This window comes from Macaca nemestrina, chromosome 9 (assembly GCF_043159975.1).
Source record: "Macaca nemestrina isolate mMacNem1 chromosome 9, mMacNem.hap1, whole genome shotgun sequence".
NCBI classification, from domain to species: domain Eukaryota; kingdom Metazoa; phylum Chordata; class Mammalia; order Primates; family Cercopithecidae; genus Macaca; species Macaca nemestrina.
In genome coordinates, this window is record NC_092133.1 from 110,746,073 (window position 1) to 110,764,324 (window position 18,252).

Below are 18,252 nucleotides of genomic sequence, written 5' to 3' on the forward strand. Positions count from 1 at the left end.
TTATTAAAAATAATTCAAACAGATTAAGAATCAGTTCATTTCTTTTTCAATACTGGCAATGTATTAAAATCGTTCAAAGTGATATGTTTTAAGCCTTAACTTGGCATCTAAAACCATAATGGCAATGTGAGAGGATTTCTATTGCTCTGAAAACCTGGAAGATTATATGAAAGGAATGTCTTTTTTTTTTTTTAACCCTTCCAAACATGTGCCTTAGCCCCATTTTTTCTGTCAGAGATTTCCCTAATGCACCTCACACACACCAGCACACACATACGACAGTACAACCATGTCCACCAAAAAAACGTTTCACCTCTTGTCACCTCCAAGTATGTGGTTGAAATAGAGGTATCCAACCGTGTGTTAAGAACGGTTCCAGTGGATAGATGTGAGCCACAGCTTCCATTACTTTAAGGACTTCAGGCAGTGCTAGGAGAGGATTAACATGATGTAGTTAGTGTGACATCTGTGTTTGTCCTCCTATGGTTTGAAAGTTGTTGCACAGATGCATTTTTTCCATTGTGTGACCCAGGCTGAAATGCATGAAATTAGTATTGATAGATTATTTTTTCTGGAATATGGAAAGGATTTGAGTTCTGTCAACTGACAGTATTTGAATGGCAAAGGGAGTACATGTCTTCAGAGCACAGAATAATGCTATGCCTTGCCCCTTTCTCCCAGGAGGAGCACAGAAACCACAAACAACTGGGTAACTTTTTTTCCTTCTTCATTTTCATTTTCTACCTCCATGCATGGCATTTGTATTTTGACTGCCTTTCTCCTGCCCTAGGCTGGCCTTTGCTCAATTCCAAACATCTGCTGTGAATTCTAATTACACATGATTTTCTTGGAGAGTCGTTCTTTGAAAATTCATTTTTGCAAAGCTTTCCCCATCCCCTTAATGTGAGCTTCAAAACAAATCAGCATATACAGTTCCTGGCTGAATGGTAAGCTTCCAACAGGGAAATGCAGTTGACCAAATATTAAATTGAGAAGTTCATTTCATCTGTTCCCAGGAATGATTGGCATTCCTTCAGAGACTAACTGTTTACCCACAATTTCTGACAACCAGCTGTACCTAGGCAGCCTGTTCTTTCTCTTCGTTCTTGTCTCCAGGGTAGCATTCGTTATAACCTTAGGCTGGCGGCCGACTTTAATCTCAGTAATCCCATCAGCTCCTTGCAGGATTTTTAATGCCAAGGAGAGTTTCTTTGGACACCTGCACTTCCAAGTTCTCCATCAGCACAGGAAACTCTCATTACCAGGAGAGGCCCACCTAGATCACCGGGAAATACATGGAAAATTGCTGTAAAAAGATGCTGTCAAACTTTATAGGCCAAAAGACTGATTTAGACCATCACCCTCATCTGCAAGTCTTTAGTTTCCAGAAATTCATCCTTGTGTTTGTTTTTGAAACCAAGCTTAAAGGGGAAGGTAGAAAAATTAAAGGCGTGATTAACTGCAAAACCAATAATCAACAAGGCATTTGTTTGTGCTGGAATAGACAGATGCTGTTTGAGTAAAAGTGTGTGTTTATCTTGAGTCACTTAGAAATCACCCCAATAGTGCAGATAAAACTTTATGGGTAGCACAGTATAACCGCTTTAAAAATCAAAACACACCGTACCTGTACGTGCTATTTAATACTTTCCTGGTATTTTAGGTTTGAAAATTTCTTTAAACTGCTGAAAGCCTGGAGAGGGGTGTGTGTGTGTGTGTGTGTGTGTGTGTGAATAACTGCACCTTGGAAACGTGTCAGACATCCTTGCCTCATCGCACAGCCACCTCCAAGACTTCTTCCATGAGCCTTTTTTTTTTCTTGTGAGGCTGCTTCTCAAAGACCATGAGACAAAGAAACACAAAGATTGCAAAAGGTCTGAAGTCTATATTCATTTCCTAGCCACAGAAAGCTATAATTCCAACAACTTATAAAAGATCGTATGTTAATTTGGTAAAACCATGGTGATGCGGTCACTCTAGTGATGCAGTCAATTTCTGATGTTATATTTTCAAAAATACAGGAAGGGTATGGGAGAAATCTGAGATACCAGGTAGATAAACATCTGATACATAAACATCCTGCGGACGTCATGCTTGCAAATAACCTTAACTCTAAAATAAGAAGGTTGAGAAGAGGTTTGAGTGAGGTACTTGAGAGCATAATAGATATAGTGAAAATTGTGTTTAATCCCCGATGCCTTTGGGGTTAACTCCTGGAAGAGAAGCACTATTGAGTTAGGGAGAGGTCATTTGAGAAATAAATAAAAAGGAATACTTCACATGGTGTGGACCTAGCCAGTGAAACTCACCAGTCAGCAGACTCTAGTTTTAAGTGGACTCTTCAAAGGACTAGAAAGTTTATGATTCATTATAATATTTGCAGTTAGAAATGCTAAGATAAGAGTAGCCACATTCCTAGCTTAAGGGTACAAGTCAGGTGCTCAAACACCTTAACATTGACTTTAATGACAGGCAGTTTGGAGGAAAGGAGTTTCAGATCTTGCTGACAATGCCAGACTTACATAACATCGAATTTAAATTCAACTAACATTTATTGAGCATCTGTTAAGAATTAGGCACTATATGTGAAAATAGGTGAATTTGAAGTGAAGACATATTTTTTCTTTTCTTTTCTTTTCTTTTTTTTTTTTTTTTTTTTTTTTGAGACAGGGTGTTCCTCTGTTGCCCAGGCTGGAGTGCAGTGGCACGATTGCAGCTCACTGCAGCATCGACCTCCTGGGCTCAAGTGATCCTCTCCTCAGCCTCCCAAGTAGCTGGGCTACAGGAGCATGCCACCACACCTGGCTAATTTTCTTATATTCTGTAGAGACAGGGTCTTGCCATGTTGCCCAGGCTGGTCTTGAACTCCTGAGCTCAAGTGATCCACCTGCCTCAGCCTCCCAAAGTGGTGGGATTATAGGCATGAGCCACCGTGCCTGGCCTAAAGTGAAAGAGACTCTCTCTCTCCTTCAAAGGATTTATAATCTAGGTACTACCGGCAAAACTATGCACACCCACCCACACACAAACACATGTAGGCACCCACTCCAATTACCCAAAAGACTAGGTAAAAAAAATTAGGTCACATTCTTATGGTTAATATGTGTATATATGCATCATCATGATCTTCATAATAGCCATGCAGAATGACTAAATGAGGTAAGCATTGGCATTTCTGTTCGAGAGAAGAGGAAACTAAGACTTGAATGGACTAAGTAACTTGCTTATCATTATCCAGGTCACTCCTGCAGGTCAAAGCTATAAAACTACTTCTGGGATCTGTGCTGTTTTCCACCATATGCTGCCTACATCACCCCAGTTTTCTCTCTGTTGTACCAGAATGCATTGATTCATTTTAATGCAGTCTGTTCACTCTGTATTGTGATTTACTGTTTACTTGACTTTTTCCTTCACTATCTACAGGGCAGGAATCTTATCACCTTCACTCCCTTTCACCCAAGCACCTAGCACTTATTTGTGTTGTGAATGAATAATCGCCACCCATCAAGTTCTCTCCACATTGGGCTGGATATTAGAAACACAACTGCCCATCATTAGAAGATCATCCTCTGAGCTCATGAGCTTCTCCTTAAATGTTTGAGGCAAGAACAGTGTGATTTCAACAGAAGCGTGAATCTCTAAAGAAAGCATCTGCAGTTTCTGTGCCATTTCATTGACAGGTTTTATTTTAAATGTAGACATCCACAGAGGGTAGGAGCTGCAGTGTGTGCTGCTAGACTCAAGAGAGAAGTCTTGCTGACTCATACAGATTGAGGTTTTGTCTCATTCCCAGGAATGCTTGGACTCCCAGAGGCAGTGAAACCACACATTTTAGCAGAATTACCTCAGCAGTGTAGTGCATGACCATGAACTTCAAGTTTACCTACAAAGAAGATTTCATTGCCCTTCTGTCACTAGCCAAACACTTCACAGCCTAGACTCCTGGACTACATAAAGGCCGGTGCAAAATGTGTGTGTGCGCGTGTGCGTGCATGTGCACATTTGTGTGTGTGTGTGTGTGAAGTGGGGGAGGACACTTATCTTTGCTCTCCAAAGGAATTTTGCCATGAAATACTAGATAGAAGGAAAATATTCATTGTGCCGGGCATGGTGGCTCACGCCTGTAGTCCCAGCACTTCGGGAGGCCAAAGTGGGCAGATCACTTGAGGTCTGGAGACCTACCTAGTCAACAGGACACAACCCCATCTCCATTAAAAATACAAAAATTAGCAGGGCATGGTGGCACACCCCTGTAGTCCCAGCAACTATAATCATTTGAACCTAGGAAGTGGAGGTTGCAGTGAGCTGAGATCCACCACTGCACTCCAGCCTGGGCGACAGAGCCAGACTCCATCTCAAAAAAAAAGAAGAAAAATATTCATTTGAAAATATTCAAAAATATTTTCAAATGTAGGCAATTGGGTGGGATTTTTTAATTTTTTAATTTTTTAATTTTTTATTTTTTATTTTTGTCTTTCTTCTGCCATTAGTTCATCAACTCTGGCCGCTTCTGCTTCCCCCTACAAAAGTCCAACCCCCAGTCCTATGAGGTCCACTTTGAACGGTTCAAATGACCTATTTTCCATCAAGCCCTTTCTAGCCCCTTCCACAAGTAATTTTCCCTTCTTCTGAATCCTATAATGCCCCACTTATCACTAGGCTGACACTTTTTACTCTCAGTCTCATAACATTATTACTGCCATATAGGCTTGTGTGCTTCCAGATCCTGGCATACAGTAAATGCGTGTTGGATTTAATGCACTAAATGCTTTTATCAGGATACTTGGCATCCTTCAGTTTACTGTAATTTCACACTTTTAGTTTGAGTGGCTATGATGTGTGAAGCTCCATGATTGGGCTTTGGGATGCAGCTGTGTGAGCAGACACTCTGAGCTCCATAGTTTATCAGTTGCTAGACTCCGAGCAGAGGTAATAATTGCTCAGAAAGACCAGGAGTGTGAAAAAAGAAAAAAAAAAAAAGGTCTTAATTGCGCTATGTCTCAGCTTCATTATCTATAAAACCTGTTTGAGGGACAGTTGAGAAAATGTAAGATGAGGGACAGGAAGTTAGCACTTAGTACAATACCTGACACATCATGGTTGCCCCAGAGAAGTTTTTAATAGTAACAAAAACAATAATCATCAGCAATACTTTATCAACATAATACAGTCCTACTGAATTATGTGCAGAGATCACCGATTCTGCCACCAAGTCTCAAAGTGGCTATAATCCAAACCAGCCATTAACTCATTCTTCTGTTACTGTTACCCTCTTTGTTTTAGGGCTGACAAATATTAGGAGCGAGAGACCTGTATACACACTCTACTTAATCTTACAGGATATCTAGAGCTGTATCCTTGCAGTCAACGAGATCAGCAGCACTGAACCCAAACATTTCTCTTGCCTACCTAACCCATGCAATTCCTACCCTCTCAGTCTTCTACTAGAAGAATCTTTCCTAGCTTTCATGGATATTACACATAAACAATCAGATGGAATCAAGAGTTATATCAGGAGAGCACAATACCTGCCCATCCCTTCTATGTAGTACTTGCTCGCTAACTCTTTATTAAGTAAACCAATCTAGCAAGAGCACATGCTCTGATTCTCCTATGAGGTTCTTGACTGGAAGATTCTCATCCCATGTATACATATTTGAGACTGATTATCATTGTTTTAAAACTGTAGCATGCTTATTTTTTCTCTGTTAAGAAATTTCAGTTAGGCAATTTCCATCAGAAAGTTTTTAAGTTAAAATCTTAGCCAAATTATTAGGGATTACATTTGGTCTGTTCTGACAGCATGTCCTCTTTCCAAATCAAAGGATTAGGCTCAGGTTTAAATTAAATGTAACTTACAAATAAGCATTCAAAAAATGTTAATTAAAAGTATTAAGTCCTTGAATCTTTTACTGCCTGGCAAGAACTCCTAAGTCTCTTTGTAGGAAGAGGAGGAGGGGACATTAAAATGTCATCTTTTTGACCAAGCTGTTAAAGGTTTCCCAGGCATTCATCTGCAAGTTAACATGCCATTGAAGGAAAAGACTTTATTTTAAAGAAGAAAAGATATCACAGGTCGGTGTACGTCTTAAAAATGTAAAACAATATTTTCTAAAGCATAGAGATGTAATCAGCCATTCTCTTTGACTCTACATAAGAGTTTCAAATTGCATTAGATGCTGATTACTTGTATTTCAGAGTGTATAGAAACCCCAGCACCACTTCATTTTCTCCCTCTTTGTTATCAGAATGTATTGTGTCCTGGTGTCCAGATTTATACAGGTTTATCAAGTAAGAGAGGAATATAAATGGAATATTTGTCCGGTTTTGGTGAACACAGTTATATCTGCTCTAGATAATGTGGAAGAGGAAAGAAGCCCTCAGGTTTTACGTCAAATGCATGAAGACTGGCTTCTCATATTTGTCTTAAATGTGTTTCATAAAATAAGCTGAGCGTTTTCTGGTGGCTTGCCACAGTTCCATGCATCGCTCTCAAACAAAGGTCTTTCAGAGCCTGATGCTGTTTCCATCACACTAAGAAAATGTAGAGCAGTGGTAGTGACTCCACCCAAAAATGGCATTCTTCACCTTCACATTTGATCTTTATGGTTTCCAGATTGGAGCGATTTGGGTCACTGGATTCTGGAAATGTCTCTAGCTGAAATGCTGGAGTATTAACCTGCCGCATTGAGTCCCTTTTGTTTCTTTTGGACAATGCTACTTGCCAATTTTAACAACTACAGCAGATTTTACTATTCAAACAGAACCAGATGGGACTCCAGTTCAAAGAACATGTCAGAATTAAATATTTCTTTTTTAATTAGTTGCTCCTGATTTATGCAAAAAGAAAAATTCACATGAGAGTGGGAGAATGTGCTATAAATCCAGACGTGCCAGAGCCCATGTAAGCACTATATCCTTTCATCTGCCAAAAGAGACGGAGGTCAGCCCTTGTGTGGGGACTTCATTTTTCTTACTCATTTTCTTGTTGTTCTTTTGCTGTGACTGCAGTGGCAGTCAGGGAAGCCAGCCCTTCCACTGCGTCTGTGCTGTTGCAGCCTTATCTCATGTTATTCTAACTGGCAGGATCAAGTTTTCTGGTAGGAAAATTCGTCAGTTCATTCACTTGGGACTGTTTTACTATGAGCAAAGGTTTTGTTTGTTTCCACGCAGGAAAATGCTCTCCTTTAATTTAACCATGGAAAAAGGGATTAATTCAGGCAATGAAGACTCAAAGAAAATTCATGAGATTTTTCCTACCTTGCACTGTTCTTCTACTTGGGTAATTTTATTCTTTACCCGAATTTTAAAGTATTTCATTGTTATCCTTTGCTCAAAATGATTCAATGCTAGCGTTTTGTTTTTCGACAGCATGAATAAATTATTTACAAAGTTTTACTTTTTAGTAGCAAGTGCTAATGTCCAACTGATAGTCAACACAATCGGAAATGATTTCATATTCCTTATAATTGTATAAAATAATGAATCTCCAGAAAGAAAAGCTATTGGATTTAATTATTATTACTGAGAAATTATAAACTATCTTTCCAATCATTATGGTTATAAAATATGAATTGGGGAATAGCATGGGTGTAGCAGCTCATACATGGGCCACCAGTCTCATCTGGGGTATAAGTCCTGGGTCAAACACTGGTAAGTTATATGACTCTGAGAAAGGTACATATCACTTTGTTCCTCTGTTTCTTTGTCCATAAAACGTCCCTTGTATGATTGTTGTAAGAATTGAAAGAGACACTGTATATGAATTTAACCCTTCATAAAATACCTAACATGTAGAGGTTGCACCATGAATTTCTGGTTATTAATGGTAATTTTAGCCTTAGCCATCAGGATTTTTTTCTAGGTAATAGCACCATAGAGACAAAACACAGAAAGAGATAGGGAGTTATGTCACTAACTCTAAAGCGACTGCATTCAGATTCGTGACAGTAAGAAGTCCAGGATCCTCAGTTAATGAGCACAATGGTCAGGTACTGTGAGTTAAGCCCACAGAGCCTAGAATAGCATTGATGTTCACAGGCCCAGGCTCTGTCAAAAAACATGTGTTTTATCTAAGGAAATGAGACAATTGCTTAAAAATATTTTCTTTAGCTTGTAGTGTCAAGTGATGAATTAAACAGCTCTTTGAGTCATCAGAGATGCCCCAAAGAAAATCCGACAGTCTCCCCCTCAAAAAATATTTTCCTGTTTTTAATCAGACCTCAGCTCTTTGTCCTCTATTTTTTCAGGCCCTTGTGTTGACTTGCCTTGGGAGTGTTAAAAGCTGGTAAACGCTCCCTTGCCAATGCTAGCTCAATGGGCAGTATTTTATTGAGAAAGACAGATTCTCATTTTAGAAATGAGGCTTTCCACGTTATGACATTACCAATATTGGTTGGTTATGTATTATTATAGAAAGCAGTGATATTCATTTCATGGCTGGAAAGCTGCGTGCTGGTGTTTAACCAGCAGTTTGCAAAGATTTGCTACATGATTTACTACACATGCTGCTTTGTCCTCAAGTGATTCCTGGTAAAATGTGTGCTTCTCCTTGCTTCTCTTTGTCTGGGGAATGTGTTTCCTGTCATTATTAAGACAATACCATGGCCATATGGTGCATGTGGATGGTTCCTGTAGATATCTTACAACAAAGAGTAAGTTGGGAGCATGGTAGAACCCAATGCCGTGGGGAGGTCGGGGTTCGCCACCCAGGAACTGCTACAACATCACCCCTTCACCCCTAGAAGTGGTGAGGAAACCTGTTTTCTTCTAGTCACACATTTCTCCCCACCCAAAAGGAAAGGCTTGGGATTTCCTCTTCTGTATCTGCTAACAAGGTCTTCTCACTGTGAATGGAGCACAGTGTAAGATGTGGGTAGACTTTCCACCACCAGTGTTAGAATTTCATACCCATATTGGAAACAGGGTATTATGTTGGGTCACTTCCGCCTACGGCGCTATGTATTGTAACTTAGAAAGTGGCCACCAGCTGGGCGCAGTGGCTCATGCCTGTAATCCCAGCACTTTGGGAGGCCAAGGCAGGCGGATCACTTGAGGTCAGGAGTTCAAGACCAACCTGGCCAACGTGGTGAAACCCTGTCTCTCCTAAAAAAAAAAAAAAAAAAAAAAAAAAAAAACAGAAATTAGATGGGCACGATGGTGGGGGCCTACAATCCCAACTACTCTGGAGGCTGAGGCAGGAGAATCACTTGAACCCGGGAGGTGGAGGTTGCAGTTAGCTGAGATCTTGCCATTGCACTCCAGCCAGGCGACAGAGTGAGACTCTGTCTCAAAAAAAAAAAAAAAGAAAGAAAGAAATGAAAAGAAAAAGACAGCGGCCACTAGAACTCAAAAGGAGTTTGATAAAGTTCTGTAAAATAGTCTACATGCCATCGATAAGTACCAGATGTTTATGTTTGTCACACACACAGAGGGAAACGTTCAACAATTTCAGTGAATGCATTTGATGTTCCATTCCATCCCTGCCCACTGCCATCATCACACCCCCTCACCATCACCCTTAATGTCAAACAGAAGTATATCCAACTCAGATGTGAAATCACATCCATCTTCTAATTAAAAATAAAGCAGCTGTGAAATAATGATATTCTTTCAAAATAAGAAAACGGTGATTAGAGCGGAGCTGATTGGGTTGAGGGAAAGCAGGTTACTTAATTATGGTTATTGTATGTCTGAATTTTTGTGGAAAGAAAGGAAGTATTGTTTAAGACGATGAACTCTCCAAAACATAGAGGGGCGGCATTGTGCAGAAGTACTCTGGGTTGTGTTTTTGTCTTTCCAGCTGCTTGTCCTGAGTCTCCAGTCTTGCCTATTAGCATGTGACGTTGATGAGAACTTAGCATGATTCAAAAAGCTAAGCCACCAAAGATGATGCGTAGTGTTTGATTTGGAGTGGGTTTTATGACTACTTATCATTTCAACTTCAAAACAACCAGAGCTCATATTCTTTAGAGAGCAATACATTTTTTGACAAATAACATCAGTGGTGGTGAGGGAAACATAATAGGTTGTTTAGTGTCTATGATTTCATTCACTTATTTCTTCCTGCTTATCTCTGCCATTTCTGCTGCTTCTCATCCCTGGAACAGTCTTTCCCTTTGTGTCCACTCACAAGCTCCTACTGTGTATCCCTCCATAGCCATCTTGAGCATAGAAGTCGGCTATGAAAATCTCCAATCCCCCCTACCTCCAGTTCTCTGTTAAATTGTTTACCTTTTCCTTGATGCTGCATGTATACATGTCTGTACAGTAATCATGGGTTTGTGTTTTGCACACTCTTACTGCTCTTTATATCCTAATAACTTAATACAGAACTTAGCGGATAAGCACTATTAAGTGCTCACTGAATAACATCAATCCAGTTGAGTCAGATCCAATACCTAAATATTCACAGCCACTAAAAATTATGATGTAGAAAAAATAGTAGTGGCACTAGAACATCTATAGAACTCCGTTATAAAGCCAGTTATGGGGCATAGAGGTAATATGACCTTATTTTTCAAAGTAAAAACATGCACACAAATATTCACATGTACTTTGCATGGGAAAAGAAACTCTGAAAGGTTATGATTGGTAATTATTTCCTAATGATGGTCTTAGGGAGATTTAATTTTCTTCTATCATCTTTACTACATTTTATGAATTTTCAGTAGGCATTTATTACTTTTCTGCATGGAAAAAATAGATGCTTTTCAAAGGAAATCCACACAGCAATCTAGAAGGAGGTACAGCAAAAAACAGAATGATGAATTCAGTGATGGAGACATGAGCTATGAAGGGATTTAGCCTACTAGGCCAAAAAGAGGAAAAAGTCATTTCCAGTCAAAAAACAGACAGAGGTTGTTTTGGGGCAAAGGAACTTTTTATGTCAACACATGCAGATAGAAAAGGCTTATATTCTGTTACAAGCAACAAATATTATAATATGGCTGGGTGGTACAGTTTTGGAGAGAGAGAGGTGTAGCAGGAGAGGCCAACAAGGTAGATTGAAGCCAGTGCCATGACTAGCAGAGACAGCTACACCAGTGAGAAAGGCTTGTAAGGGAAGGAGAAAACTTTTCATCTCCTCTTTTAGGTGCTGCAACTGAGGCCTGCAAATTAAACTGATAAAAGACAGATTAACAGGAAAAAAGGCATTAATACTTTAAATTTTACATGCACAGAAGCCTTACAGAAAAGAAATGAAAAACTCAAAGAAATAGATTCAGATGCTTATACACCATTTTAGCAATGTGTGATAAGTCGTGGATAAGTGACTTGAGAAAAGAAAGAGGGTTTGGGCTTCTAGGGTGGATAAGTTGTAGGAACGTGACTAGGAGATACATATATATATACACACATGCACACACACACATATATATAGGAAACTAATGGAAAATAAGAGTTATTTTAGTAAGATTTGTTTATGCAAATTTTATCTCTGTCTCCACTGATAAATGTTGCTCTCTTCATCCTGGTAGAGGAGAGGGGGGAAATTTATGCCACTTGCCCTAAGGGAAATGTATGCCCTGTTTTAGGCAGAGAAGGGGAAGGCACAGAATTCTTGCATCTGTTGATTCTTGATTGCCTTCAACTCAAAATAATCTTCATGCCAAAGTGGCAAATTTGGGGGGTGGTGTCTTCCAAAACTCTTCAGATATGAACACCAAGGCATGAAGTCTTTCTAGGTCTCCTGACACAGACACCAGCAGTGTGAGCAGTGGTGCTTATGAGGCAGGACTTTGTCTCCCCTCAAACTCTCTCAGGCACTTGAGAGTGGAGGGCAGATCCCTGTTAGAGAATTCCACTAAGGCATTAAGAGAAAGGACTTGTGGAAAGAATTTCCCTGGTCTTAGCAGTGAGGGTTGCACGGTGCTGGAGAGGCTGTTATGTTGTTAGAGTTCTGGGTACTATCCGGTTTTAATTGCAGTGGTTCAAGCCCCAATCCTAATCACTTTGTGAGGTTGTCATCTATCCTTACTAAACCCACGGGCAATAATCTTAGGGAGAAAAATGAAATGAAATTTCAAGTATCCCCGTGTGGTAAATAAGAGAATCTGCAGAGTTTTAAAGCACAGCAGGAAACTATGCAATTACAAGAGGAGGTTGCCAATGCATTTCATTGCTGTTGAGAAAAGAAAATATCTTTCTTTTTTAATGAGTGATTCATGCATATGCTTTGGGGACCTTTGTATCTTCGGCCTTGGACGTTTTCCTGTGTTGGATACTAGTTAATTCCAGTCAATTGCTCCTTCGTCTGATGTCAGCTGTTCCTAATACCTAGGAATCTTCTGTTTGATCACCAGTTAACTTCTTTTGTACTTAGTAATTAAATCTAACTCCAAAAACCAAATTTTAAAAAGTAGAAAAAGGACAAACAGGGAATGTAGTTCTAGGGTTGTTTCAAATCAGCCCAAGCTAAATACACACTCTTGGGAATTTAATCATTTCCAAACTAAAGAGCCATCTGTAAGTTTGACAGGAAAAGTTTATTTAAATAGCTCTGCTTCATGGTCCCTTGGACTTCAAGATTTTAAGGACCCTTCAGCTTGAAAGTAGCTGTGGCATTGGGCATGACTTTAATGGACAGTCGGAAAAGCGCTAAGTGTTCTGAGAGCATTTGAAAACAGTGAAAATTGTTCAGAGCAACCATTTTTAGAGTACCCATTAACTTTTAGATTGCAGCATTGTGAAATCAGAGAGTTTCTGCAGCAACTTAAAATCACCTATTTGTCTGGAGCATAGTGAGATTTAGGGTTGTCAGATAACATCGATACAGAAAATCCATTTAAATTTGAATTTTATGTAAGCAATGAATTAGTTGTTAGTATAAGTATAGCCCAAATATTGCATGGGCCATACTTATACTAAAAGAAAAATTTGGTTTTGCCTGACATTCAAATTTAACTGGTGTCTTATACTTTTATTTGCTAAATCTGACAACCATCAATCACCTCCCCTTTTTGAAATATGTACATGAGGGAGATAGGAAGTTTAAAACATTCATCAAAGAACCATGGTTCACTTTTGAAAAACAAATGCAAATTTTGGTAAACAAGTATAGGCACTTGATAAGAATATGCTGGCAAAATATTTATTTGTTAAATTAAAATTATGAAATCTGTTGTTATTATTCTAAAATATTAAATTCTATGGAATTCTTGTTCCTTTTTCTCTTAAATCTGGTGAAAGCACACAAAGCCTAGAGTTTGTATCTTTAAAACTAGGGAAATGAAATAAAGATTATTTTGCGTTGAATGGTAGCCCCATCTTTTCCAGATGAAATCTACTACTGTTGAATTCTATAACTTCAAATTGGCTTCCATGTGCTGTTTTTCCTGGATGTAGACAACATGATTTAACTACTCCAAGTGCCTTCAGGAAAAAAGCAATTCATGAAAGACAAAATGCCTCCATGAGGCAGGCTACGCATAAAATGGAAATTCTTTAAGTGATCGTGGCCTATGGGCATGGAGAATTAATTGAAATATTATATTCTGAAAACTGAGTTGTAATATGGCAACTGGAAAGCAAGATTCAAAAGTTGGGAGAGGGGTTGGGCTTTTTTTATTTGTTTTGTTTTATTTTTATTTTATTTTTTGAGTGAGAGTTTTTCTCTGTCACCCAGGCTGGAGTGCAGTGGCGAGATCTCAGCTCACTGCAACCTCTGCCTCCCGGGTTCAAGAGATTCTACCGCCTCAGCTTCCCGAGTAGCTGGGATTACAGGCATGTGTCATTATGCTGGGCTCATTTTTGTATTTTTAGTAGAGACAGAGTTTCACTATGTTGGCCAGGCTGGTCTTGAACTCCTGACTTCAAGTGATCCACCCGCCTCAACCTCCTAATGATCAAGGTACTGTTGCAATATCTTGTCGATGCTAATAGTTGTAACGTGTAACTATTTTCTGTGTCCTTTAAAAAAATATTTGCCATATATTTGTGGGCTTTTTTTAAGCTTCTGTATAAAGCTGGGCACACAATTGATGGAGCAAATAATTTTATAGGAATAATCAGATGTATTAAAATAAATTGAAAAATCAATATTATATAGAAAATAGTAATGAGTTTTCTTTCAAGATGATTCTTAGTTATTAACTCTGGTAATAAGGAGAGTTAAAGAAAAAAAAAAAACCTACTCCACTCTACTGGAAACATCTAACACATATGAAAGAAGGAATTTTAGGAAGTCAGAGTGGAAAAGAGTCTTCCAAGTTATCCAATCCCACTCCTTCATTTAACAAATGAGGGCCCAGAAGCCTAAAGATGATGGCAGAGCCTGGAACATGGAGTGCTTGCTGCTTAAATCAGTTCCTTACCACTCACATCACAGGGCCCCGGTATGAAACCACAGACCCTCGAGGTCTGTGACCCTCTAGGTTTTCAGTCACCCTCTGGTCATCACTACTCAGATGCCCTCCAAGAGCCCGACCCCTCAGGATATGAGATAGGCTAGTGAGAGATGAAGGTGAGGCTGTCATGTTGAGGAGCTTTCCCACTGGAAACTTACCAGGAGAAGGTTGCAAGCCCAAGCAGTTGTTTCCTGGGGACATCAGTCTCCCCCACATGATGACTTGGAATCCACCTGCCTCTCAAACTGAGCTGCAAGGAGAGAGGCCACAGGAAGATGTGGGGAGGGAAGAAATCTAAAGCTGAAACAGAAATCTTTACCCTCTTCCTCTTTATTCCATCCCAAGTTATAAATCTATGGCCCCTCTCCCAAACCACAACACCCTTAGAGCTTTCAAGTCAGTATCGTTTCAGTCTGCATTTAATGTGGAAGGAGGTAGGATGCCAAAGACAGAGGGGAAACGGGATTATGTTAGACAGGAATTCAAGTCCAGGCCTCTCCATTATCCATTGTGTGAGTTTATCTTGTTTGTCTTGATTTTCTCTTTGCAAGATGACACATATGAATGTGCAGTTTGGAAAGTATGTTTAATCTCTTAGAAAATATAATGACATGATATTGAATCCAGTTTTCTCTTTTCCCCCGGGATTCAAGCAATCCTGGTTACAACAGTGAGAAAGATCTTTTCCTGGATTTCCTCCTAACAATGGGAACCAACTTAGGGCCATGCTGTCTTTTGTCAACAAAAAGAGTCAAACTCTGAAGTTTAATATATGTTTGTTTGTTATTTCTGTTAAATAAAAATGGTTCAGATACCCCGTTAAAAAAAAAAAGAGTCAAACTGTAAAATACTTGAATAGATTTATTCTGAGACAAATATGAGTAAGCAGTGGCTTGTGACACAGAATCTCAGGAGGTCCTGAGGACATGACCCAAGGTGGTCTGGGTACAGCTTGGTTTTATATATTTTAGGGAGGTGTGAGACATCAATCAGATACATAGAAGATGCACATTGGTTTGGTCCAGAAAGGTGGGACATCTGAAAACAGAGGCTCCCAAGTCGTCGGTGGATTCAAAGATTTTCTGATTGGCAATTGGTGGGAAGAGTTAAGTTACTGTCTAAAGACTTAGGAATGTCTGGGTTAAGATAACGTACAGGTAAAGACTCCAGGTAGCAGGCTTCAGAGAGAATACGTTGCAGATGTTTCTTATCAGACTTAAAAAGTCTGTTCTATCATTAATTCCAACAGAGATGAGGGTATAATAATGAGGCTTGTCTGACCCCCACACTGTCCTGTCATGGCCTGAACTAGTTTTTCAGGTTAGCTTTGGAATGCCCTTGCTGGGACAAGGTGTCCATTCAGATGGTCAGGGGGCTTAGAATTTTATTTTTGGTTTACATTGATCATGACTTTGCCTTTCTTTACAAGGAATGGAAGGGAGGAGTCAGGGGCAATGGACATCTGATGGAATTAGGCCCTGTTGATCCCAGGTGGATGAAAGCCACAACATGGATCGTACCAGAAAAGATGCTTTGGGTTACAGTGCTGCAGGGATGGTGCACTGACCATGCTTGTTCTTATCTTGCAGGTGGACTTGGGCCTTCTACGCTTCGTTACGGCTGTCGGGACACAGGGCGCCATTTCAAAAGAAACCAAGAAGAAATATTATGTCAAGACTTACAAAATTGACATTAGCTCCAACGGGGAAGACTGGATCACCATAAAAGAAGGAAACAAACCTGTTGTAAGTTAGGCTGCCACCACGGCAACCAATGCAGTCTTTTAAATGGATGATCAATTTTTACTTGTTTGTTTAGTAGCTTTCTGTCTGGCCTGGTTTGTTTTTGAATTGATTTGAAATGAAAAGTGCAATTAGAGGTTTAAATCTGACCAAGGTGTCTCATGTTCCCAGATCCAGAAGCCAGGAGGAAATTATATGAATGTTTCCAAGAAAAGTCAATACTGGCCAAATTAAGTGTCAGACTCAAGAATTGCTGTAAGCCTCCCACAGGGACACAGATTCTGCGTGGGATAAACACTGTCCTCTTAGAATCTTAGGAATTTGGGATTTTGTTGTTTTTCCCCCTCTATTTCTTCATTCTCTTTCATAGATTCTTTCTCTCTGTAATGGGCTGGTTTTAGTAAACATCTTTTCATCTATCTACTGTGGCTCACAAACTAATTTACAAGTACATTTGACTGCTTCTTGTAAGAACGCATGGAACCAAAGGTATTTCATTGTGTTCCCTCAGATCACACAAATAACACACTACCTCTGTACTACTTTCAACCAAGAAGGCAGCACAGACCACACTGTGTGCCTGGGCACTCTGCCCTAGCTTATTTGGAACTGAGATGTTTTTCTTAGTCTGCCTGTTTATTTGAAGTTACACTTGCTCTGATTTTCTAATCAAAAGATTTTGGAGAATTCATACTCACCGTCTCCCAGAAATTAAAAGCTTGACCTGGAGGCCGAGCAAAACACAGGAAATTGATGAGGATAGGAGCAAAGATCCAGGTAGCTTGCAGTGATGGGCTTGGGGAGAGGCCAATTAACCTGTCCTTGTCTCTCTTTTGAGCATTGGTGTACTTGATTTTCTCCTGGTGGATCTGGAACTGAGAAAAGCTTCCTCGGTGTGAAGTGAGAAAACCTATTAATTCCCTTTGATTAGCAGTGAAACCCCCACTCTCGGACAGGGCAGGCAAGATGGAAACAGCTACAGATAGACAGCTGCTCTGTAGGAGGAAAATGCTATGGGCAGGCAAGTTCAAGGCCATTGTCGAGCCCCGGAGGACATGCAACCAGTTTGTCTAGGGAAGAAGAACCTTCCCGGTCAACGCTCATGGAGATGAAGCGAGTAAATTTTGACCCCAAGTTTCATGACTGATTCTTGTTTGGGAATAAATTTCCGAAGACATACTTTAGGTTCAAGGAAATAAAAAATCACTAACTCTAATGAGGCACCTACCAGCCAAAGAACCCAGAGAGAGCCGGGAGAGCTGATCTTAGACTTTCAGGCCATTTCTTTTTAAAATAAGCGCTACTTCAGGAATAGAAAACCAAACACTGCATGTTCTTACTTATAAGTGGGAGCTGAATGATGAGAACACATGGACGCATTGGGGGGAACAACACACACTGGGACCTGTCGGTAGCGGGGTATGTGGGAGGAGTGAGAGCATCAGGAAAAATAGTTAATGGATGCTGGGCTTAATACCTAGGTGATGGGCTGATCTGTGCAGCAAACCACCTTGGCACACATTTACCTGTGTAACAAACCTGTACATCCCACACAGGTACCCTGAAACTTAAAGGTTGAAGAGAAAAAAAAAAAGAACAAAATAGAACCATAAGGTGAAAGGTCTAAAATAATGTTAAGTGAAAAACTTAATTGGTGTTTCATTATCTTTATACTGGAATGCAAGCAGATGAGAGGAATGAAAGGAAATAGCAACATGACCATTTTTTGTTAAGGAAAAAAAACCATAAGGGCTATTTCAGCAACACTTTTTCTTCAACTGTTGTCCACTGGTAGTTTGCATGGCCCAGAAGAGGGGGGCTGTCAGAGAGCACCCACAGATTCCAGGGGTGTCTGACAGTGCACGCAGCTTGCCCTGGGAACTCCCTGGCACACAGAAGGGCTTCAGGGGCACAGGCAGAGGGGATAAGGAAGGAGTCGGCAGAGAGGAAGGCTTGGCATCTATTCTGAGCACTTTAGCTGAATCTAAATGAAATTAGAACATCCACCTAGAGTCTCATGATTGCTGCCCACCCCACCTTTCTCTGTATTTTAGGGGCTTTCAGCCACTCCCCTCTACCCTCATTCCCACTTTGCTCCAGGAGTGCAGCTTTCGACCAATAACAACTGCAGCAACCCTCTTCATGTTGGAGAGAATGTGTGT

At 40.0% G+C, this 18,252-nt stretch overlaps 1 protein-coding gene across 6 annotated transcripts in view; it reads left to right on the forward strand.

The window, feature by feature from the left end:
• LOC105479920 (neuropilin 1) overlaps window positions 1-18,252 on the forward strand; it is a 157,545-nt gene that overhangs the window by 92,382 nt on the left and 46,911 nt on the right. For all 6 annotated transcript variants that reach the window (XM_011738246.2, XM_011738248.2, XM_011738247.2 and 3 more), the window contains exon 7: window positions 15,938-16,093. In XM_011738246.2, the coding sequence (XP_011736548.2) occupies window positions 15,938-16,093 (156 nt within the window). The remainder of the gene's footprint in view (window positions 1-15,937; window positions 16,094-18,252) is intronic.